At 43.5% G+C, this 23,978-nt stretch overlaps 1 protein-coding gene and 2 pseudogenes across 1 annotated transcript; all 3 read left to right on the top strand.

Annotated features, from left to right (window-relative positions):
• The first annotated feature begins 3,068 nt into the window (after nt 1–3,068).
• Nucleotides 3,069–6,049, top strand: LOC101394334 (ret finger protein-like 4A pseudogene; annotated as a pseudogene).
• Nucleotides 6,050–16,709: 10,660 nt separating this feature from the next.
• On the top strand, nt 16,710–17,618 carry LOC101397200 (vomeronasal type-1 receptor 1-like). Its single transcript, XM_004439099.3, has one exon. It carries the CDS (start codon nt 16,710–16,712, stop codon nt 17,616–17,618), a length of 909 nt encoding a protein of 302 aa, XP_004439156.1.
• Nucleotides 17,619–23,659: 6,041 nt separating this feature from the next.
• The window catches only part of LOC101394591 (ret finger protein-like 4A pseudogene), a 102,217-nt pseudogene continuing 101,898 nt past the window's right edge, over nt 23,660–23,978 (top strand).

Raw genomic sequence — 23,978 nt, 5'->3', positions numbered from 1 at the left:
GTTTCAGACTTCTAAGACCTTTCAAAGGTAAAAATTGTAAGAATAAGATTTTAAGGATAAGATATCGTTGAAGACCAAGATATTATTTAAGAAGAGTCACATAAACCTGCTGAGGACGCAGGATATACGTTAAATTATGGAAAGCTGCGTTTTCAGTAAAGTCAGGGAGACATGGTGTCCTGACGCCTGGGGAGCTGAATTTCCAGTCAACTCCACAAGTTGCAGACATCATGACCTTGAACAGAGCCTGGAGGGAGAGCAGAGCAGTTCTAGTCACTGGAACCTCGGGTTCCATGACACCCTGCGGGGACAGGAGGGGGAGAATCTGTCCCCACTAGATGGGATATTGAAATGTGGGGTCCCTCAAACATAGGAGACTCAAGGCACTGGACAGCCAATGACAGTGAGCAGGGAGAGTGCACCACTGCCCAGGGGAAGGCAGGCAGCTCCTCTCTGTCCAAAGTTCCAGCTGGAAAAGAAATACTACAGGTAGCCAATATCCAAGGTCAGCCCCTCCAGTGGGCTGGGAAACCTAGCTTGCTCTTTTCTTCTCTTTAATGAAAGAATTCCTAACCCAAGATATTACCATACATGCCTTTCCAGGCTGAGGATATTTGGGGGGAACCTAATAGAGTCAGATCAAACAACAGGTATTGGCCTTTTCCACCTGGGGTCACCTGGTGTTCCCAAAGAGAACATAAGCCCTGCTCTTGATCAGCTCTAAATAAACAAATGGAAAACTCTGTAGAAAGCAATCCTTCAGGAGCAAGAGTCAGTGAAACCACAAACATGAGAATAACTACCCTCAGAAATGTGAAACATTCTAGAAGCACTTGTAAAATAAATTAATTTAAAACAACATAAGGGGGCCGGCCTGGTGGTGTAGTGGTTAAGTTCACACGCTTTCCACTTCAGTGGCCTGGGGTTCACAGGTTCGGATCCTGGGCGTAGACTTACACACCGCTTGTAAAGCCATGCTGTGGCGGTGTCCCATATAAAGTAGAGGAAGATAGGCACAAAGGTTAGCCCAGGGCCAATCTTCCTCAGCAAAAAGAGAAGGATTGGCAACAGATGTTAGCTCGGGCCTAATCTTCCTCACACACACACAAAAAAAAAAAACCAGAAAAAGAATAATAACATAAGGAATAAAAATGTCATAGAAATATGTATGAGTGGTTTTCAATTCCCCTTAATGTGACAAACAGACTTAAAAACTGGAAATGAGCCTCTGCTTAGATGTAAAAAGGCGGAGTATCCAGCAAATAGCAGCAAAGGATGACTGTGGAATGATTAAATGGAAGCCTATTTAACTTAATCCCCTAAATCTAATCTAATCTTTTCCACCCTGCACCAGTCCCAACCATCTCCCAGTTTTTTATTCCACTCCCTAAACCATGATCACCAATGAGTCATCTAACACCATCAAAGACAATTTTTGAACATGTTATAAAAGAAATTTATCTCATTTTATATATGTTGTGATATAAGGGAAATAGTAATATTATAAAAATATATTTTATCTTAGATTTTGTAACCAACAAAAAACAGGACCTTCACTGGATGACTGATTGTCAGTGAACAGTTTTGGGGTTGATTTATTAAATTTCTGAACAAAGATCTTCACATCTGTGGAGAAAGCACTCTTTGGAAGAAGTGACTGTGGTCTAGTGAGCGTGATGTTAGGACAGACTTCTGAGTAGGTTTAATGAATTTTCTTGATCAAAATGGGATATTTTACTTTCATGATCAAAAGCTATTTGAAGCTAGTCCCATTCATTTAAGAAGGATTAATAATGACAATTTTTTTTTAATTTCAATCTTAATTCAAGTTCCTGTCAACAGATATAATATTCAAGATCTAATCTAGAATGATAATATGGAGATATTTTGTTCATATTAGTTTGAAAATAAGACTTTCAAGACACAATTATCTCCTTTGTGGTAACCTCTTCATGATGTGAGAAAAATCTCACTAATGCTGGAATTAAATCAACAACTGATTGGATTAAAGAGGAGAGGCAGGATGTGAGTGAGGTGGGAGGAGGGACCCTGTCTAATAAAAGGCCCTGTAGGTGGATCTCACTCCAGAACTGAGCCGTCAGGACAAGCAGCTGGAGGCCAGAAGAGGACCTAGCGGAGGAGAGGTGAGCTCAATCTTATGGTATTTCATTTTTGCTTCTCAAATTTCTACAAAAGGCAGAGATAAGAAAGCAAGCAAGGTCTCTAACTTGAGTAACTCATTAATTCAGCAAGTGTTGTCTTGAGGCCAACTCAATGCCAGCACAGTGTGTGTACCTAGGGACACGGGGACCTCTGATGCGAGCAGTGGGCAGAACTTAGATGTTCAATACCCAGGTTGGAGAAATAATATAGTCTTCTCTATCCTGAGTCAAGTCAGAGCTTGGTACACTCTGTGAGATGGTGAATGGGGTTTCCATGGACTTTCCATCTCTTGATTTCTGCTATGGGTTTTTGCCACATGCACATTGGACAGCTGGAGGAATGGAGGGTTTCTGGGTCTATACTAGCACTGTCCAGTAGAAATATAAGGTGACCCACATATGTAATTATAAATTTATTTTCTAGTAACTACACTAAGTAAAATCAAACAAATCTAATTTAAAGGCAAAATGTAATCATTTCAACATGTACTTGATTTTTAAAAGTTTTCAGTGAAATAGTTTATTCTCTTTTCCTCATTATGTCTTCAAAATTGAGTGTGCATCTTAAGTTCGGAACACATCTCTATGTGGATAAGCCCACCTCTGGTGCTCAGTAGCTGCTTGTGGCTGGTGGCCACCATATTGGGCAGCTCAGGCAAAATATAGACCCTCTCACCACCTAATTTAAAACCCAAAACTGAATCCTGTCCTTCATTCCAAATAACATTTTAAATATCAGAAGTTCAGGGCCATGAGTCAGTTATATTGGTACTTATGTTGTGTCTTTATTACCTTGTGGTAGTGATTGCAAATCACTATGCATGTAAACGTGCAAGTGTCCCAAGGACTAATATCCATTCAATTCATGGAAATTCCAATATCATGCATATTCTTCCCCAGGCATTGGCCATGGCTGAACACTTTAAAGAAGCAAGCAGATGTCGTGGCTGCATGGCTTATCTTGAAAAACCCATGTACCTGCAATGTGGGTATGTCTGCTGCCTCCAGTGCGTCAACTCACTGCAGAAGGAGGCCGATGGGGAGGGTGTATTGTGCCCCACCTGTTCCTCAGTCTCTCAGAAGAAGGACACCAGGCCTGGTAGCCAGCTGGGGGCGCTGGTTTCAAAGATCCAGGAGTTAGAGCCCCAGCTGAGAGCTGTTCTCCAGATGAACCCAAGGATGAGGAAGTTCCAAGGTAAGGCATCTGTACCACCCACCAGAACTCATACAGGGACATGGAAAAGGGAACTTTTCAAAAGCTCTCCATTAAATAAGAGCATTAGTTGAATTCTGGCACCTGAAATTTTTATTCTTTCAAAGCAACAGTCGTTCTCACCTGCAAGTATAGTTTAGAACCATCTGTAGGTTTTTAAGAAAATATCATATTTAGGTCATGCCTTAGACCTGTGCTACCCAAGGGCTACCCAATATTTCCATTAGTGACTGGGAGCTATTGATCAGCTGAAACTTGGCTATTGAAGCAAGTAGAAATCAGTTTTTGGACATGATTAAATAAAATATATTATTAAAATCCATTATACCTGATTCTTATTACTACTTTTTTAATGTGTTTGTAAGAAATTACACACAGTGCTCACATTTTTATGAGCAATGCTGGCCTAGAACAATGATTCTCAAACTTGAATGTATATAAATTCTCTGAGGATCTTGTTTAAATGCAGATTCTGAGTCATTGCACTGGGCTGGCCTGTGAATCAGGATTTCTGACAAGAGCTCTGGTGGTGCTGAGGCTGCTAGTTCATGGGCCACACTTTGAGTAGCAAGGACATGCACCCACTGAATCCTACCCCTCTGGCAGTGAGGCCTCAGAATCTTCAAGGTTTAGAAGACTCCATGTGATTCTTATCCACAGGGAGTGTGGGCAATGAACGTTTCCCAGTTGCCCAAGCCCCCTGGCAAACGGTAGTAAAGTGAAGGTGGTTGTGCCTGTAGGTTTAAGTCCTCTGCAGGCTCTGCACCCGAGCACTGCAGCCTGTGCTTCCCTCCCTGACCTGGAACTCAGAGAAATCAGGCCTGATTCAGTCTCACAACTCTAAGTCAAGGTGAATTATCACAGCTCAGCTGCATGTCTAGTGTGCTAAAGTCAGGATTCCAGAGCAGACCTCCCAGGCTCATTGGAGAGTGCCAAGCCCTTGCTCACTCTGTCTCTCTTCCCTGCGTCTCCTATAATGGGTCCTGTAATCAGTGGTGGATGCCTTGAGTGTGAATGGGGTGTGAGGAGTGTGCTTTGGTAGATGCTCCAGTCTGCAATGTCATTGTGAAAGAAATGAATTGCTTTGTTATCTAAATGAGTTTACTTCTTGCTCCATGCAAACTTGAATTAGGGATGGTGAATCCTGTCCCAGAAACTTGACAATTCTTGACAATTCCTCTCTGATGGTCAGAAAGTCAGAGCATCTCGCAGAAAGTCCTGTTATAATGAAACCAATTAAAGTAATTGGTCTTTGATCCAGAGGGTTGATTTCTTTGGCTCCATTGGCTCCATCCACAGGGTCTTGTTAGGTCAAGCAGCTCTATGCACTCATCCTCATAATTAGGGTTAGATGGAAATGTCAACACACACAGTCATTCTTCTTCAATTCACCTGCCCCTCTGAGGACTGCCCCCATTAAGTTCTGGGTCTAAGTTGCTGCCAAGATCTCAGCACATCCCTGCTCATGTCCATGGGAATCCCTTCCTCTACCTTGACTGTCCAGAGTTAACCCGTCTTATCTCAGGACTCCTAGCATTTCTTTTTAATATTTTTGTTACAAGTCTAGGAAAGAACAAAAAAGGTGTGGAAGGCAATTGCCTGGTCAACAACAGTAAATGTGGAAGATAACTGCAAAAGAAGGAAAAAGAAGAGAAAAACTTTAATATGTCAATATTATTCTGCAATAAGTAAAATATTTTCCATCATTCCAATATTTATTTGCTGTCTATATTTTGACAGAATCTGTGTTACTTTGTCTAATTTGACAACAAAACAACAGTTTTGGTCTCTTTTTTCATGTACATTATGTACTAAAGAGAAGAAAACTCTTTAATCAAATGATCAAATAACTTAATGTAAAGAAAATATCTATGATGAATAAGAAGGACTAGTTTCCGTTATAATCATTCATTCCACATGTAAACTTTGAGCTAATCAAGAGAACAGGGAATTTTCTGGAGGAAAACTCTGATTAGGGAAGAAGTATAGAGTTGAAGAAGGGAAAGTGAAGAGATATTTGGGCCTTTGCAGTGGACGTGAAGAGTGGTATATAGTGCATGTACTTACTGATTTGCTTCTGTTTCTGCCCACAGTGGACGTGACCTTCGATGACGGTACAGCCAATAACCACCTCATCATTTCTCAAGACCTGAGGAGTGCCCATCATAGGTATTTCAAACGGAATCAGAGGACCCATGATGAGAGACTCAACGATGCAGTCAGTGTCCTGGGCTCCCCTCGGTTCACGTCTGGCCGCCATTACTGGGAGGTGGACGTGGAGACAAGCAAAGAATGGGTTGTGGGCATTTGCAGAGAATCTGTTATTCGACATGGGGTCATTTTACTGTCTTCAAAACTTGGCTTCTGGACTATGGGATTGAGCAATGGAGGAATCTTCTCAGCTAGCACTGTGCCTTTGACCATTCTCTCAGTGAGCCCTCAGTTAGATCAAGTAGGGATTTTCCTGGATATGGATATTGGGATCATTTCCTTTTATCACGTTAGCAATGGATCCCATATTTTTACATTCACTAAAGTTTCTGCTGCAGAGCCTCTGCGTCCATTTTTTGCTAATCTAAATCTGAATGAGGATGATGAGGGCTTCTGTAGAATCTACCCTGTGATGAATCCAGGCATGGCTAGTCCTCCAATGAGTCCTGGGCAAGGAAACTGAACCTCTGACTGCAGAAACATTCATAGAAAATTCCCATGTGCTCATCGCTTTAGCTAGGAAAGTTTTTGCTTGGTATACCTATGTACAAAAGTGTAGCAGAAAAATATGGAAGAGTTCATGAATCACGAACACAAATGAATTATATCTATTGGGGAAAATTACATTTCCAATATTTAGTATTGTCATGGTCATTTCCTTTGGGATTTGTCTACATTTCTGTTCCAGTTAATATGTTCTGAACTTGCAGATCAGTTTCCAAATGTTTTCCTTTTTATTTTCTGTAAGATCAACCTAGTGTGTAATGGAGGTTACAAAGTAAATAAAAATTTGTATATGAATCAACTGATTAATTGATTTTTCTATGTGGTTCAGAAACGGGACCTATATAAACAGTAAAAATGTATGGGTGTATGTATTCAGCTTCAGTCAACAACTGAGAAACACATTCATTTCCAGAGCACATTGAACACTCACCAGGAACGCATATTTGGCCATAAGACAAAACTCATTAATTTTAAAGTTGATATAATATCCACCTGGTTTTCTGATGGTGACAGAATTGAATTAGAAATTATGACACAGGCCAGCCCCAGTGGCCTAGTGGTTAGGCTCAGAATGCTCCGCCTCAGCCCCCTGCCTTCAGTTCCTGGGTGTGGACCTACACCAGTCGTCTGTCAGTGGCCAGGCTATGGCAACGGCTCACATACAAAAAGAGGAAGTTAGGCAACAGAGGTTAGCTCAGGGTGAATCTTCCTCAGCAGGAAAAAAAGAAGAAATTGTAATAGAAAGAAACCTGGGAAGTACCCAGATGTGAGACAATTAAATAGCATACTTCAACATAAAATAAAGATCAAAAATGAAATTGTAAGGGGAACTAGAAAATATCATGAGCTGAATGAAAATAAAAGCACAACTTATCAAAATACGTAGATGCAGCTAAAGTTTGACAGAAATGTACAGCATGAAAATCATTAGGAAGCATGAAAGTACCACCATCAGTCATGGAAGCTCCCATGTTAAGTTAGCAAACTAAGAGTGATGCAACCCGAGTAACAGAAGGAAAGACATATTAAACACCGTAGTGGCAATCAATAAAATAGAAAATAGATGAATATTAGAGCAGGTCAAGAGACCTAAAGCTGTTTTCTACAAGATCAAAGAAATTGATAAATCTTTATTTAGAGTGAGAGAGAGAGGAAGGGAGAGAGAGCGAACACATCACCCGTGGTACGAGGAATGAGCAAGAAACATCACCACAGATTCTATAGATGTTAAAAGGCGAATAAGAGAAAATAAGAGGGTACAGCCCAGAGCTGTCACAAAATATTATAAAAAGTACAGGACAGCCTTCCACAATGAAGTACTCCAGCCCAGAATGTCCATATTGCTGAGGTTTAGAAACCCAACCTTATGAATGATATGTCATTTTTCTCTTGCAACTTTCAAGATTTTCTCTTTATCTTTGGCCTTTATTAGTTTGATTATGATAATGTTCAGGTATGGTTTTCTTTACTATTGTACTTAGGGTTCCTTGAACTTCTTGGATTAGTAGATTGATGTTTTTGCAAAAATCGAGAAGTTTTCAGCCCATAGTTATTCAATTTCTGTCCTTTTTTCTCTCTCTACACTTTCTGAGACTCCAATCACATGTACGTTGTAATTCTTGATATTGTCCCACAGACCTCTTTTAATTTGTATTCTGTCTTTAAATTTTTAAACAGTTGTAGTAAAATACATATAATAGGAAATTGACTGCCTTAACCATTTTAAGTGTACAATTCAATGTTATTAAACACCTTTATATTATTGTGCAACCATCACTATGATCCATCTCCACATCTCTTTGTCTTGCAAAACTGAAACTCTGTCCCCATTAAACAATAATTGTCCACACCCCCTATTCCCAGCCCCTGGCAGCCACCTTTCTTCTTTCTGTTTATATAAGTTGGACTATTCTAAGTAACTGATATAAGTGTGATCATGGAGTATTTTTCTTTTTGAGACTAGCTTATTTCACTTAGCATAATATCTTCAAGTTTCATCCATGTTGTAGCATGAGTCAAAATTTCCTTTCTTGTTAAAGCTGAATAATATTCTATTGTATGGACATACCACATTCTACAAACAACTCTTCAAGACCCTACTTCCAATTCTTTCAGGTATATACTGAGAAGGGGAATTTCTGGGTTGTATGGTAATTCTAACATTAATTTTTCAGAAAGCGCAATACTGTTTCCACAGCAGTTGCTCCCTCCTCCATTCCCACAAACAGTGCACAAGGGTTCAAATTCCTCCACATCCTCACAAACACCTGTTATTTTCTGTGTTTTTCTTTTTAAATAATACACATCCTGATAAGTGTGAGGAGGTATCTCCCTATAGTTTTGATCTGCATTTACCTAATGATTAGTGATGGTGAGCACCTTTCCATATGGTTATTGACCATTTGTATATCTTCCTCAGAAAAATGTCTATTCAAGTCGTTTAACCATTTTTTGAATCAAAATTTTCATTAATTTTATTGTTGAGTGTTAGTAGTTCTCTGTTTATTCTAGAAATTAATCCACCTTTCCACCTGGTACCTTCTCCAGCCTGGCTTCTATGACATCCTGATGTCCATTCCACGGACCTGAGCCCTCTCGGATGTGGGAAGCTGAGCTCACCTACCCCAAACCTGGATGGAGGTAGAGCTTCATCCGGTCCCTCATAGGCCAGTGAGGATGCTGAGACTTGAGAGCAGCAGAATGCCTGAAAGATAAGACCCTGGGCTCAACAGCACGATGCCCGGGTTCCAACCCCCAACTCCTCTCCTTCTTTGTCTTGATACTCCAACCTCGGGGCCTCTTTGCTGCTCAGAAAAACACTGCTAATGGAAGCACATCATGATCTGAGACAGTGTCTGGCAAACAGAAAGGTCAACAAACAATTGTTGTAAGACCTCCTACCTCTCTGTTCCCTGCCTGACTCCCTGCCTGATTCAGGGAGCTGCTCAGAAGACACCTCTCAGAAGCCTCCTCTGACAGCCCAGACCTGGACGGGTTATATTTCTAGATGGGAATTGTTACGCAACAAGTTATCGAGAGTGAGTGAGTGCTGTCAGGAAGAACCTATAAGGGATGGAGGAAGGCAGATAAGGCAGCAGAAGCAACTTAATCAAGAGATAATTTCAGCTGAAGCCTGATCTCAGCCTGATCCCACAGGGGCACTGAAGTAGGAAGGGCAACACAGTCACCTCACCTGAATGCAAGAGGAATGGACCTTAGCTACCCCTGATATTAGGTTCTTGCCCCCATTTCAGTCCAACATTTGCTGCAGGCCATGGGGTAGAGTGAGAGTGACCTCCCAGCATTTCCCCATGAGCCAGGTGCTGTCAGCCCAGGACAATTCTTAAAAGACTGGTGAGTCTATCCTTGCAGGTGGGGCTGAATGTGCCAGCCCAGTAGAGGGGATCTGAGTAGAGATCCAAACCATATCCATCACGGGGCCATTTTTATCATTTCTGTGTTGTTACACTTTCAAATAATCACTCTTTTCTTCCTAATGCTTGGAGTTAATGATAATTAGGTTTATGTGCGCAGTTGGTAAGGAAATTTGAAGTGATCAGTTGGAAGACTCCTTAAGGCGACACAGAAGTGATTCTGCAGCCATCATACCATGAGCCTCTCCCCTAGTGTGTCATTCCCCTTTGAACACATTGATTAATTGCTGCAGGATTTCCCCTATAAATGCACGACAGTGTATCTCTTAACGGTAACAGTCAACTGTTCCTACCTTGAGTAGAATAGTCATTTACAAAATTCTCCAGGGGAAGGGATTCTAAGGGAGTATAGATGAAACTAGATCTGCTCAAGGTAAACGATGGTTGAAAGTATACAAGGCGTTCCCAAGGTGTGTGTGTTGGGTTGTGTTACTTCTGCCTATAGTTTTGTGTGCTTGAAAAAGTCCATTAAAACTTATATTTTTATGGAGCAATCCTTCCACAGTGCTTTTTGATATTAATATTCAAAATAAAATCAAATACATTTTGAGAATGAAACACAATGTTACAGAATCATCCCTAAAATTACACTCAAAGTCCCACAATGTACAAGGAGTTGCAGGGAGCAGAGTCTACCGTAAATATTGCAGGCTTTCGGAGCATATGTTCTCTACCATACACACTTATTGATGCCGCTGTGGTTCAGAAGCATCCAAAGGAGCATTATTATGTTCCAATAAAACTTTATTTATCAAGACAAGCACAAACCTGGGGCTTTAGTGTGATGTGTGGGTCCATTTCTGTTCCACACAGTAAAGGGCAAGTTACACAAACTGGCAGGAAGGGGGCGCTGGATCCCACATGGCAGCCAGGATAGTGCTGAGGACCAACCAGGAGAGGATAGGCATGCGCAGAGAGAGCAGACAGTCTGAAGGAGAGAAAGCATTTCTGTTTTAAGGGAGACGTGAGGCAGAAGAGGGGCTGGCTGAGAGAGTGTGTGTCTGAGGTGGAGTTTCTGTGTGAGAAAAATGGAGAGACAGGGTGAGACTGAAAAGCTGTGAGCGTGTGCAGATAGGGATAGTCAACTACAAGTGTGCACATTCACCAGGGAAAGCACGCGTGTGTGCAACTGCATGTGAGAGAACATTCTAGAACATGTCTGTGAGAGGGAAGGTGCGTGTGAGAGTGTGAGAGCGTGTGTGAGAGTGTGGACAGTGGGGAACGATTTGGGGGCTTATTTACCAATTTCTAAAGAGAACTTCCAACCATGGAGAAAACACCCATTTTGAAGACACGATTGAGATCCAGTGAGTATGATATTATGAAATACTTCTGAGTAGTAATTTCCAGTCTAAATATAAGGAACTTTTGCATTTGTCAGCAAAAAGTATTTGAAACCATTTGCGTTCATTTCTTGAGGATTGAAACTGATGCCAAATATTTGTTCTAAATATTTCTGCCCTCATTCCAAATAAATAGTTATCAACAATCGTAATGCTCCAGATCTATTTCAGAATGATTATAAAACAATATTTCATCAATATTAGTAAAAATAAAAGCATTTTTAGGATAAATTGTTCTCCATTTTAAGTGGTAAACTGTTGAGGTTCTCAGTAAAAATCACATATGCCAGAATCACATCAAAATCTGAGAGATTATAGAGGAGAGGTGGAATATGAATAAGGAGGGAGGAGGGACCATCTCCAGTAAAAGCCGCTTGTGGGGGATTCTCATCCAGAACTGAGCTGCCAGTGGAAGCAGGTGGAGGCCACAGGAGAACCCAGTGGACTTGCAGGGAGTCCAATCTGATGGAATTTCTTGTTCACATCTCAGAGTTCTGCAAGTATCAGATATGACGAGAAGGTCCTAGGAATGGAGTGATGTATTAATTCAGCAAGTGCCGTCTGAGGCCAGCTCAATGCCAGCACAGTGTATGCACTCAGGGACCCTGGACTGGATGCTCTGCCCCAGGAGCAATAGGCAGACTTCAATTTTTATACACAGGCTGGAGAAGTGACAGTGTCTTCCGTTTCATTAGTCGTCATAGCTTGACAGACTCCTTAAGATGGTGAATTGTGTTTTCCCCACTGACTTATTCAACCTCTTGGTTCTGCTGGGGCTTTTACTTCAGCCAGGTGGGTCCAGCTGTGGAGGTTGAAGGGTTTTGAGTCCAGACCAGCAATGTTTAATAGGAATAGATCATGACCCACAGATGTAATTATAATTTCATAAATTATCTAGTAGCCACATTAAAGAAGATGGAAAGAAACAGTTTAAATTATTTTAATACCCCAAATGTTGCCATTTCAAGCTGTAATCAATTCTGAAAAGTTCTGACAAGATAATTTACATTCTCTCTACCTTATTCCATGTTTGAAATCCAGTGTGTATTTTACAAACACAGCACCTCTCCGTTCAGAGGAGCCCATGTCAGGGGCTCAGCAGCCGCATGTGACTGGGGCTCCCACACTGGACAGCCCAGACCTAGACCCTTTCCCCACCTCGGCTGAAAGCTTCAGGATGAATCATGTCTTTCATTCTAACCAGCATTCCAAATATCAGGACCAGGGCCATGAGTATTTCTGCGTGTGTCTTCATTACCTACTCTTGGGGATAGTACATAGTAGGTCCTCAGTATCTCTACATGTTTAAAGATGACACATCCCCATGATGAATAATTGCTCTACATATTAAAACTATCATTATGCACATTTTTCCCAGACAGACACCATGGTTAGACACTTTAAAGAAGCAGTAGGTGTCCTATCTGTTGGCTCATCTTCAACACCTCGTGTACCTGAAATGTGGATGTATCTGAGGCCTCTAGTGCATGAATTCATTGCAGAAGGAGCCCAGTGGGGAGGGAATATTGTGGCCCTACTGCTCCGTGGTCTCTCATAAGGACATCAGCCCATTTGCCAGCTGAGGGTGCTTGTTTCCAAGATCCAATTATCAATTGAAATTAACAGTTAGGAACTGATAATTCCAATGATCAATTTTAAACTATTAAATGTGGTTTCTCAATATTTCCTAATCAGTGCTTTTTCCTAATCCCTCTCTGTGTGTACAGGAATCCTTCTCTTTTCCAGTGCTTATAGTCTGGAACACAGGGACAGGCTGGTAGTCCAATGAGAAACTCAAGGAACAGAGGCTCCATGTGTGACTTAGAACAAATTTGAATCTCCTTACAGAGTCATGTGGACATTAGGGCGACCCAAGACTGAGGGGGAAACACTGCTTTCAAAGAGGGTATTATCCTGGTTGAACATACCTGAGACCATAAACAGCAAACATTGTAGAACTTAAACTCATGGGAAAGAGCAGCTTCCAGATCATATGCTGATGACCACTGTGAAGAAACTTTGGACCAGTTCTGGAAAAGTGAAAAAGGATGAAGGAAAATGCCCAACAGGAAACACAGTGAAGGGAGCCCCTGATGTACTTTGGAGTGTCCCTTCCACCCCCAATAACAACTTTCATTCTAAACTTATTCTCCCACAGGGACCATAGAAAACTTTCTCTGCCTTCTGCTCAGCTGCTCATGTAGATCTTCTCAATAATTGTCAAGAGTTTCCACTAATCACCAGAAGTGGCTGAGGGTGATTTGCACAGGAGATAAGATTTTCCCTTAATTAGAGACACCCCAGACTCTCCATGCAGACGGTGTCACCCATACTGCAGATGACATGATAATGGCTCCTCTGTGGGGAGATCAGGTCCAGGAACCCCATCTCTGTAACTATGGCCCATCCTGATTGACACTTCTCTGCACTGAGCTATGGAGCAAAGACCAGCCAGGTGAGTGCTTCCTTTCGTTCAGTCTTAGGGCAGAGAACAGGAGGGAGGGGTCTTCAGCAGGAGAGGAACTCAGGGCTGTGGTTGTGCACTAACATTGGGCAGGACAGGTGCTGACCCTGCCTTGTCCAGAGCTGCCCACTAATGCCCTGGCTGTGCAGGTGGAAGGTGGGGATGTGTTGGGGTGCTTTTCAGAGTGGGACCAGAGTCATGAGGTTCACTGCAAATCCCTGTGCCCCGGAGTCCCTGACAATGAGAGAAAGAGGGACAGTTCCCCTTGGAATCTGTGTCCAGCCTTGTAGGCCAGACCCGCTGAGCTCCTCCACCATGTACACAAGAGTCTACCCATTTTCTCAGACCTAACAGACTGGGGTTCGGTGTGAATACAGTAGTATAAATTGACGTGCAGAGTTTAGGTTATGACTTAAAAAATCCTGAAATTTGAAATAAGATCCAGTGATAGATACACACATGTACAAATAGAAAAATACAGAAAGAAATAATCTGCCCTCTAATGACACACATTTTTCCTTTTTCAAATCCCCCTTCCATAGGATGCAGTTTTCTCAGTTATTTCTGTGTTGCTCTTCTGTGTGTACTTTGTGTTGTGTGTGTAAGTGTGGCTCAGATTTTTCTCTTTCTAATTGAATGGGAAAATGCCCCTCTGTCCTTCCTTAACCTAAGGGAGCAGAGGGGAGAAAAAAGAATTTGCATTGAGATGAAATCCAGTTAATTTTCAAGCCTACAAAAATGGTGTGAATATTGGAAAATAAGCAACGTACATTTATTTTTTTAAATCAGAATTAGGAATTAGAACAATGGCAAGTCCTCAGTGCATTTCTCTGTGGCAATTCAACAGTGCATTTCATATTTGGAAATATGGTGAAATATACCTTGGTCATGCTATGGTCTGAATGTCTGTGTCTCCACAAAATTCATATGTTGAAATGGTAACCCCCAAAGAGGATAGTATTAGGAGGTGGGCCTTTGGGAAGTGCTGAGGTCATGAGGATGGAGCCCTTATAAATTGGATTAGTGTATATATAAAGGCTTCAGAGAGTTCAGTCACCCGTTTCTACTATGTGGGGACACAGCAAAAAGGCATCAGCTGTGAATCAAGAAGGGGGCCCTCCCCAGAAGGCTACAATGCTGCAGTCTTGATCTTGGACTTCCAGCTCAAGAACAGTGAACAATAAATTTCTCTTGTTTATAAACCATCCAGTCAGTGTATTTTGTTATAGCAGCCAGGACAGGCTAAGACTGGCCAATCAATATGGCAAAGACTCCAAAAGTGATAGTGATGGCTAAGACCAAGATGCCATCAGAGGCAATTTCTGAGAAAACGTTTAGCAGTTCTACTCTGGAAACAAATTCCTTCCACCTTCCCCAACTCTCACTGTATCCCTCCATCCAGGGCCTATTCCCAATTCCTCTGTCCATTGCCCTGGGCACACGATGAGCTCTGTTTGGTAGGCTTTCTCCTTCTCTCTTAGGAGGTCTACAAACCAGCTCTGATTTCTGTGCTCAACTGTAATGAGTTACACAAACCTCTGCTAGTAAAGCATCAGAATCAATTCTGGCTGCTTCCCCTGTGTTGTATGCATTCTCAGTCACAGCAGATACAAAACCCCAGAAGCTCTGAGGAAGCCTGTGGAGGAAAAAGTGCTCAGACATGAGAGATACAAATGCCTCTCTGTTTTGTTTAGTGAAACAAAGCTGTGCCATCAGAAAAGTGGTTGGAAAATAGAGCTTCAGGGTCTCTTTGGTTTTCCAACAGTGGTTTGCACCAGCTTGTCCAAATGCATGGAGAGTGACCTGCCCTGGCTGGTCCCTCCATGCCTGTGAGTGAAGAGAGGTTCCTGAGGGGAGGCAGACACTTGGGTGTGCATTTCTGTGACAGCACAAGGCAGTTTCTGTGGTTTGGTTTCTGACCATGGCTGTGGTGGTTCCCCCTGGGTGACTATACGGGGCTGGGGGTCATCATCTGTGTAGGGGCAAGAGTGTCCTTCTGCATTCTGCCAGGTGATTGTTGGTATAAGGGAGGTACCTCACCTTTGGGGTTGCTGCCTGTTGTGCCCCAGAGAATGTACAACCAGCAGGTCTGACCATATCATTGTGGTGGTGAGGTGTGTGGAGAGGGGGAGTGTTCTACGGTCCTCAGAATAGGGCTGAGTCTTATGCTGAGACTGTGCCTCTGGACTTCGAACTTTGCAAGTGTTTCTTAGGTTTTTCTCCCCCTTTGGGTGGGACAGGATGACTAGAGTGGGCTGGAGTCGGGTATTTCCCTTCCCCAGGTCAGTTGGGCTCTGACAATACCCCAGCAGGGTAGGATCCAGTTAACTCCTTTCTCCTGAGGACAGAGCTTGTTCAGAAGAACACAGGGCTCTGGTGTGCTTCAGAATGGTTTCTTGTCCCTCCCCCTGCCACAAGCACAAGCAGAATTTTCTCTGTTATTTACTGAGAGAATGTGGTCAAGCTCCTGGTGGTAAAACTCACAAGTGTGTAGGGGGACCCTTGTAACTTGTTCTGCCTGAAGTTTCTAACTCTTAGACTTGTCCACACTGACCCCCAGCAATCTGTCCGTTATAGAGCAGGTTTTCCCACCTCAGACCTTGTTCCCATGTGGTTCCTGCTCATGAGTCTCTGGTCCAGTAAGCTTGGATTCCTTCTATTCCCCTGTCCCTCTCTCCAGACTCAGGGGCCCCAATATTTCCTGTGTCCTCACTATGCTTACAGATCCAAGGATTGTCACTCTATTCAGTTTTTTCTTGTGTTAGGATGGAATGGTGACGTCCATGCTCCTTACCCAAAAATCAGGAAACCAGAAGTCCACAACTGATTTTTATCTCTGTAACTGATGAACTATGAGTCCTCAGCTGTGGACAACTGATTCTCTTGCAAGTCTATTAAAATTAGACAATCTTATAATCTCAACAGTATTCTTGCATTTTCCATTTCATTCTCTTAAGTTAATACTTTATTATATCAGCAGGGTCACCATGGATTCTAAGGGAGAGACAGTACTTTCTTGTCTTTGTCTCCTGTCACTTACTCATATACTCAGTAAGTGTTATTTATCACCTATTGTGTGTCAACTATATTGTTGAACAAGACAGACGTGGTTCCTGAGTTCATGGACCTTGCATTCTGATGGAGAATCAGAATATAATAGTAAATAGAAATAAATTCAAAATAATGATGAAAATTATACCTGATGTCAGGTGTACATTCTCCAGGTTGAGCCCCTCCTGTGGAGTATGACAGTGTGTCCCTTCTCAGTAGAAGAAAGAGCAAAAATCCTTTTCCAGTGTTCACTATGTAAGAAGACTGCTGATGTCATCACCAGCATGTCCACCTTTTGCTCCAAGCCACTCTGAAACCATCTCCATGTCTTTTCAAAAAGATGTCCTAAGAACCACGGTGTTAGTGGCTGTGAAAACCATCTTTCTTTTACAGATTGGGGTTGGGACTCTGGCTAATGTCATTCTCTTCTTCCATAATGTCTCTCCGATCTTGCTTGGCCACAAGCACAGGCCCACACACACAATTCTCACCCACGTGGCCATGGCTAATCTCTTGTTTCTTCTCTCCACTGGAACTCCCCACATGGAGGCAGCTTTTCTTTTGAGGAAGCCCTTGTCCAGTCTTGGGTGTAAATTTGTATATTATATACAGAGAGTGGCTCGCGACACCATGCTGTACTACACCTGTGTCCTCAGCACCTTTCAGTTCTTCGCTCTCATCCCTGGGAGACTGGAGTGGATGATGCTCAGCGGAAGAGCCCCCAAGATCATTGGTCCTTCCTGTTGCATCTGCTGGATGTTTAGTTTCTTAATGAATATCTATATTCCCACAATAATCACTGGTGCACAGGACATAGGAAATGATACTGACTTCCAAGGGAAGTGGTTCTGTTCATCCTCAAGTTCTGGTGCAGAAATGGTCATCCTGTGGTCCATCTCTGATGCCATGTTTATTGGCATCATGGGCTGGGCCAGTGGCTCCATGGTGCTTCTCCTGCACAGACACCACCAGAGAGTGCAGTATATTCACACACTCAACATCTACTACAAATGCCCCCCGGAGACCAGAGCCGCCCATACCATCCTGATTCTGGTGGTCACTTTTGTTATCTTCTACTTACTGAATTCCATTCTTGCTTTTTACATCACTGTCTTTTTAGATACTCGTCTATGGTTAATACAGATTTCTCATATTTTGGGTTTTTGTTTCCCCACTGTTAGCCCCTTACTGCTGATCCTTAGAGATCCTAGAGCTGCTAATTTCTGCTCTTGAATTCTTGAAATCACTGTTGAAAGGTAAAGGTATAGAAGTCAGCTTCTAAACCATCCATGATTATTATATTTTGTAACCAATTACCAGTTCCCCATTTTCATAAACTTTTTCTTGTTATAACATATACCTAACATCACATTTATGATTTTAACCATTTGTAAGTGTATAATTCAGTGGCATTAAACACATTCACAATGTTGTGACACCATCACCACTATCTGTACTCAAGACTTTTCCATCATCTCCAACCAAAACTCAGTGCCCATTAGAAGAATAACTCCCCATCCTCTCTCCTCCCAGTCCAAGACATCCCCTATTCTACTTTCTGTCTCTATGAATTTGCCTGTTCTCGGTACTTCATGTAGGTGGAATCATATAGTATTTATCCTTCTGTGTCTTCCTCATCTCACTAAAGGCAGTGTTTTCAAGGTCATTCCATGTTGTAGTATATATCAAAATTTCATTCATTTTTATAGCTGACATCTATTCCATTCTATGTATATACAACATTTTGTTTATTCGTGCATCTGTTGATGAATACCTGGGTTTTTCCACCTTTGGGGTATTGTGCATAATGCTTCTATGAACATGGGTGTACAAATATCTGTCAAGTTGCTGCTTTCAGTTCTTTGGGAAATTTACTTAGGAGTCAATTGCTATGCCATATGTTATTTTATGTTCAAACTTTTGAGAAATCACCAAATTATTTTCCACAGCTGCTGCATCATTTTACATTCTAATTGGCAATGCACAGTTCTGGTTTCTCCATATCCTTACCAACACTTGTTTCCAATTTTTGGATTACTGTATATCCATCTTAGCAGCTGTGAACTGAGATCCCATTGTGGTGTGATTTGCACTTCCCCAGTGACCTATGATGTTGAGAAGCTTTCATAGACTTATTGGCAGTTTGTATGTCTTTGAAAAAATGCCTGTTAAAGTTTTTTGTCCATTTTTGTACTGGGTTGTCTTTTGTTGTTAGTTTGAGGAGTACTTGATATATTCTGGGTATTGATCCCTTATCAGTATAAGATTCACAATGATTTCCTCCCATTCTGGAGTTTGTCAGAACATTGCTGTCAGCCCAGGGCAGTTCTTTAGAGACTGGAGAGTCTGTCCCTGCAGGTGGAGCTGAGGGCACCACCCAGGTAGAGGGGACCTGAGTGGAGGTCCAGCCACATCCACCATGGGGCCATTTTTAACATTTCTGTTTTGTTCACATTCACTGTTCACAATAGGAAATGATCACTATTTCCTTTACAATGCTTGGAGTTAGTGATGCTTAATTAGGTTTAGTGTGCAATTAGAGGGAGGAAATTTGAAGTGGTCAGTTGGAACATTCTTCAAGGAAACACAGAAGCGATTCTGCAGCCGTCATACCATGAGCTCTGCCCCTAGTGTTCATTCCCCTTTGAACACATTGGGTTAATTGCCACAGGGTTTTCCCCCAGAAACGCACCACAGTTTATCTTGTAACAGTTAACACCCCACTGTTCCTAGCCAGAGAATAATTACCACTTTAAAATTCTCCAGGGAAGGGACTGTGAAGGAGTTTAGACCAAACTAGATCTGCTTCAAATGATGGTTGAAGTAGACAAGGGGTCCCCAAGATATGTAGGTGGGGTGATGATACTATTGTCTACAATTTTGTTTGCTCAAAAATGTCTGATAAAATTGGATTTTAAGGAACAAATGTTAAATAGTGCTTTGAAATTGTAAATGTGCAAACTAAATTAAAATAATGTCAATGCAACATAAAGGTTAAGAATTAGCCCTAAAAGTAGAAGAAAAATATGAAGACATAGTCAATGGGAAACAAAAACAGCAAGAAGAACAATTTCTCAGTGACAAGCCTGTTGGAAACCCATGGGGAATGTGTGGCTGTCCCCGGGGTTGGGGGCACAATGGCTTGCAGATGGGGTGGGTGGTGGGCACTAGAAGCCCCACAGAGTCCAAGGAGTTTCAGGGAGCAAACTTCTGCTTAAAGAGTCAGATTGTAAATATCTTAGGCTCACAGGCCATATGGTCTCTGTCACAGCTACATAATGTTGACGTTGTAGGTGGATGCTGCTGTAGACACTAGGAAAATGAGAGTGGCTGAGTCCAATAAGACTGCATTTAACAAAACAAGCAGAAACCTGGGGCCTTAATTTGCCAACCCTAGAGTTGGGGCATCATATGATGTCTGGATAGTTTTCCTTCCGTACAGTAAAGGGCATGTTGCACAAACTGGCAGGAAGGGAGTGCCTGGTCCCATGTGGCAGGAAGGAGGGCACTGGAGGACCAATCAGGAGATGACAGACATCTGCAAAGAGAGAGAATATAGTCTGAAGGAGAGAAAGCATTTCTGTTTTGAGGGAAATGTGAGGCTTAGGAGGGACTCAATGAGAGATGGCATGTGTGTCTAAAGTCGAATTTCTGTGTGAGAAAAATGGAGAGAGAGACAGTGAGACTGAAAACCTGTGAGTGTGTGCACCTAGGGGCAGTCAGTACAAGTGCGCACACTCACATGAGAAGGCATGTGTGTGCAGCTGCACGTGAGAGAACACTCTAGAGCACAATGTGAGAGGGAAGGTGCATGTGAGAGCATGAGAGTATGGATGGGGTGACCAAGCTTATGTGTGTCAGTGTGTCCTGGGAGTGTGAGGCACTGAGGAAACGTGTCCAGTGCTGGTGGCTGAGATTTCCTAAGCAACAGCCAAGGCCACACATCCAGGGTGATCTGGGCTGGGTCTTGATCTCTGGTGCCACCTGCTGATCACAGACCCATGGGCTCCCTTGCTGCCCTGCTTCCCAGATCCTAACCCCAGGCAGAACCCATGGGCCCTCTCACCCAGTCCCTCCGGCATAAAAGCCCTTGGTGGAAGTTTGTCCAATTCAGCCCCCAGGACACAGATGCCCTGGTCAGAATGACACCCAAAGGGCCCTCCCCAGCACCCACAAAGGGCCCAAACAGCTCAGCCCTGAGCATGACATCTGACTCCCAGGGCCCTGGAGACACATTTGTCATTGAAAGAAAAGGCTGAAGCATATACAGCAAGAGTGAACTAATGAGGCAGGAATGAATGACTGCATTCATTCAACATTCAGCGATGGATGGGTCACTGCAAACCCAGGTGCTCAGGTGTAAAGGGTTGGGGGGGACCCTTAAAGGCAGTTCCACTTGAGAAGTGGTGACCAGAATGTCCTGGAAAGAAGAATATGTGAGGAGATAAAGATTTCTGGAGCTACTGTGTGTTTCATACTGTAAGGAATGACAAGATGCCTAAGAGAGAGTCCTGAGATTAAGTCCCCAATTTATGTGGCGTGCTGGCCTGGGGCTTTGTTCTTTGTTATTGCCTTCTCCTGTTGACAAATAAGGAAAATGAGGAGACAATTAAAATCTCTAACATTTAACCCGCCACTAGAGTAAACCAAAGTAGGACATTTTATGTTATCACCCTCCTCTGCTTCTGTTTAAAGAAGTGGAAGGAAGGCTCTGAGGCAAGAAATAATAAAACACATGCTTAATTCAGTGAACTGAGGGTCTGACTTATAGTCTGGGAGGGGGAGGGTGCCCCATCTTCAGTGCCCAGGAGCCCATTTCCCTGAAACTCCACCCAGAATGATCCTGGGGCTGGGCCCTGTGCCCAGGACACCCTAGCATCAGCAGCAGGGTTGCCTTCAGCCTCAGGGATGCCACCCTGGACACTAGCACCACTTCCTCCCTGGCAGTCTCCTCATCCCCACAAGCCAGTCTAGGTGCCAGGCAGGGGGCCACCAAGTGGCTACTGCCCCTCCCCTAAGCCACTGAGACACTTTCCTGGTACCTTGAATCCTGAACTGACCCCATGTGACTCCAGCGTGCCTGGAACCCTGACTTCTTCTGGGTGGGGTGATTGCCCACTCTGTCTGTCCAGCCCCCCAGAGCTCCATCACCCCTGGTCTGCAGGAGGGGGCTGCCCTGACCCGTCCACCCCTCACCAGGGGTAGGAAGTCTGACAGCCACCTTCACCCATGCACACTTGCTGTTTCTCTATGATCCATCTGGGGTCACTGTCCTCATAGTCAACCCCTCAGGTCGGCCACCTCCCCAAGAGACGCAGTCAGCCCTGTTCACCATTGGAGGGGGATTCTGGAGCCAGCCTCATTCTCCCTCTCACCCTCTGTGACTTGGGGTCTGCACCTGCCTGCCTCTTGCCCCTGCCCACAGCAGCTCCTGGGCAAGAAGGAAGGCTAGCTGACTAGAGTGCCCAGCCCCCAGCACAGCCTTCCCCTCAGAGCCTTGGAGCCCAAGTTGTAAAAGGATTCACTGAGGGAATGAAGCCAGCAGTTGGGACCTGACTCCAGGCATGTGGGAAGGAGGCCCCACAGGAAGCGGTTCCCATCACCAAAGCCCCTGAGTCACAGGGCCTGGAACAATCTGGCGTCCCTCTGTTCATGGCGATGACAGGAGCACCCACCTTGCTGGGTGGTCTGTGGATTCACTGGGGTCTGGCACAAAGAAGGAACACAGATGACAAACCCATGGCCCCTGGTGGTCCCCTCAGCTCCACCAGCAGAGGCTGACTCTGGTTTCCAAGGATGCTGGGTGGACCAGCGTGCCTGCGGTGGGTGTGGGTGGATGAGGGCCTTGAAGTGGGCACAGAGCTGACAGTGGTGCCACGTGTGTTGAGTACAGGCCATCTATCAGCAGTTACTCTTATCATCATCCTCATGGGTGTCTCACTGAAACCGGATGACCTCCTGACTTCAACATGGCGTCCACTGCCCGCAAGCACCTTTCTGAAGCCCCGGAACCCAAAAACCTCATGAGTTCTCCTGTGGGCCCCCTGACACCTGATCATTTAGCTGGTTTCTAACCCTCCTAAGGGGCCAGCATCTGGCCCTGAGCAGGCTTCTGTTGTGCTGGGTGCCCCTCCTTAGCCCCACACAACCCACCCCCATGAAAGCTCTCTATGACTTGAGAAATATCTCACTAATGTCAAAATTAAATAAAAATCTGGTTGGATTAAAGATAAGAGCAGGATGTGAGTGAGGTGGGAGGAGGGGCCCTGTCTAATAAAAGCCCCTGTAGGTGGATCTCACTCCAGAACTGAGCTGTCAGGACAAGCAGCTGGAGACCGGAAGAGGACCTAGTGGAGGACAGGTGAGCTCAGTCTTATGGGACTTCATTTTTACTTCTCAAAATTTCTACAAAAGGCAGAGATAAGAAAGCAAGGTCTCACACTTGAGTAACTCATTAATTCAGCAAGTGTTGTCTGAGGCCACCTCAATGCCAGCACAGTGTGTGCACATAGGGACCTCTGATGGGAGCAGTGGGCAGAACTTAGATGTTCAGTACTCACGTTGGAGAAATAATATAGTCTTCCTCATCCTGAGTCAAATCAGAGCTTGTCAGATTCTATGAGATGGTGAATGGAGTTTCAGCCATGGAATTATTCCACCTCTCAAGTTCTCCTTCGGGTTTTTGCTACATGCAGATTAGCCACCTGGGGGAGGTGGAGGGTTTCTGGATCTAGACCAGCACTGTCCAGTAGAATAAAACGTGACCAACATATGCAATTATAAATTTATTTTCTAGTACCTACACTAAGTAAAATCAAACCTAATTTTATAGGGAAAATGTAATCATTTCTATATGTAAACAATTTTTCAAAGTTCTCAATGAAATAGTCTGTTCTCTTTTTCTCATTAATCTTCAAAATTGAGTCTGCATCCTATAAGCAACACATTTCGATGTGGATAAGCCCAACTCACGTGCTCAATAGCCACATGAGGCTGGTGGCCTCCATATTGGACAGCTCTGGTATAATATAGACCTTCTCACCAGCTAATGTAAGCCCAAAGATGAATCATGTCCTTCATTTAAATTAGCATTTTAAATATCAGAATTTCAGGGCTATGAGTCAGTTATATTTGTACTAATGTTTTATCTTCATTACCTAGTGGTAGTGATTGCAAATCGTTACTCATGTAAAGATGAAAGTGTCCCAAGGACGAATATCCGTTCAATTCATGGAAATTCCAATATCATGCATATTCTTCCCCAGACAGTGGCCATGGCTGAACACTTTAAAGAAGCAAGCAGATGTCGTGGCTGCATGACTTATCTTGAAAAACCCGTGTACCTGCAATGTGGGTATGTCTGCTGCCTCCAGTGCGTCAACTCACTGCAGAAGGAACCCCATGGAGAGGGTTTATTGTGCCTCTTCTGTTCCGCGGTCTCTCAGAAGAAGGACATCAGCCTGGCAGCCAGCTGTGGGTGCTGCTTTCAAAGGTCAAGGAGTTAGAGCCCCAGCTGAGAGCTGTTCTCCAGATGAACCCAAGGATGCAGAAGTGCCAAGGTAAGGCATCTGTACAACCTGCCCCAACCCATCA

The sequence above is a fragment of the Ceratotherium simum genome, chromosome 33 (assembly GCF_057802395.1).
Source record: "Ceratotherium simum simum isolate JZ-2026a chromosome 33, ASM5780239v1, whole genome shotgun sequence".
In the NCBI taxonomy this organism is placed as follows: Eukaryota; Metazoa; Chordata; class Mammalia; order Perissodactyla; family Rhinocerotidae; genus Ceratotherium; species Ceratotherium simum.
Note: the sequence above shows the minus strand (reverse complement) of the source record. Positions and strands in the feature narration are given on the sequence as shown.

Coding starts and splice junctions, on each gene's coding strand:
- LOC101397200 (XM_004439099.3), top strand. CDS start 16,710: ATGTCTTTTCAAAAAGATGTCCTAAGAACCACGGTGTTAGTGGCTGTG.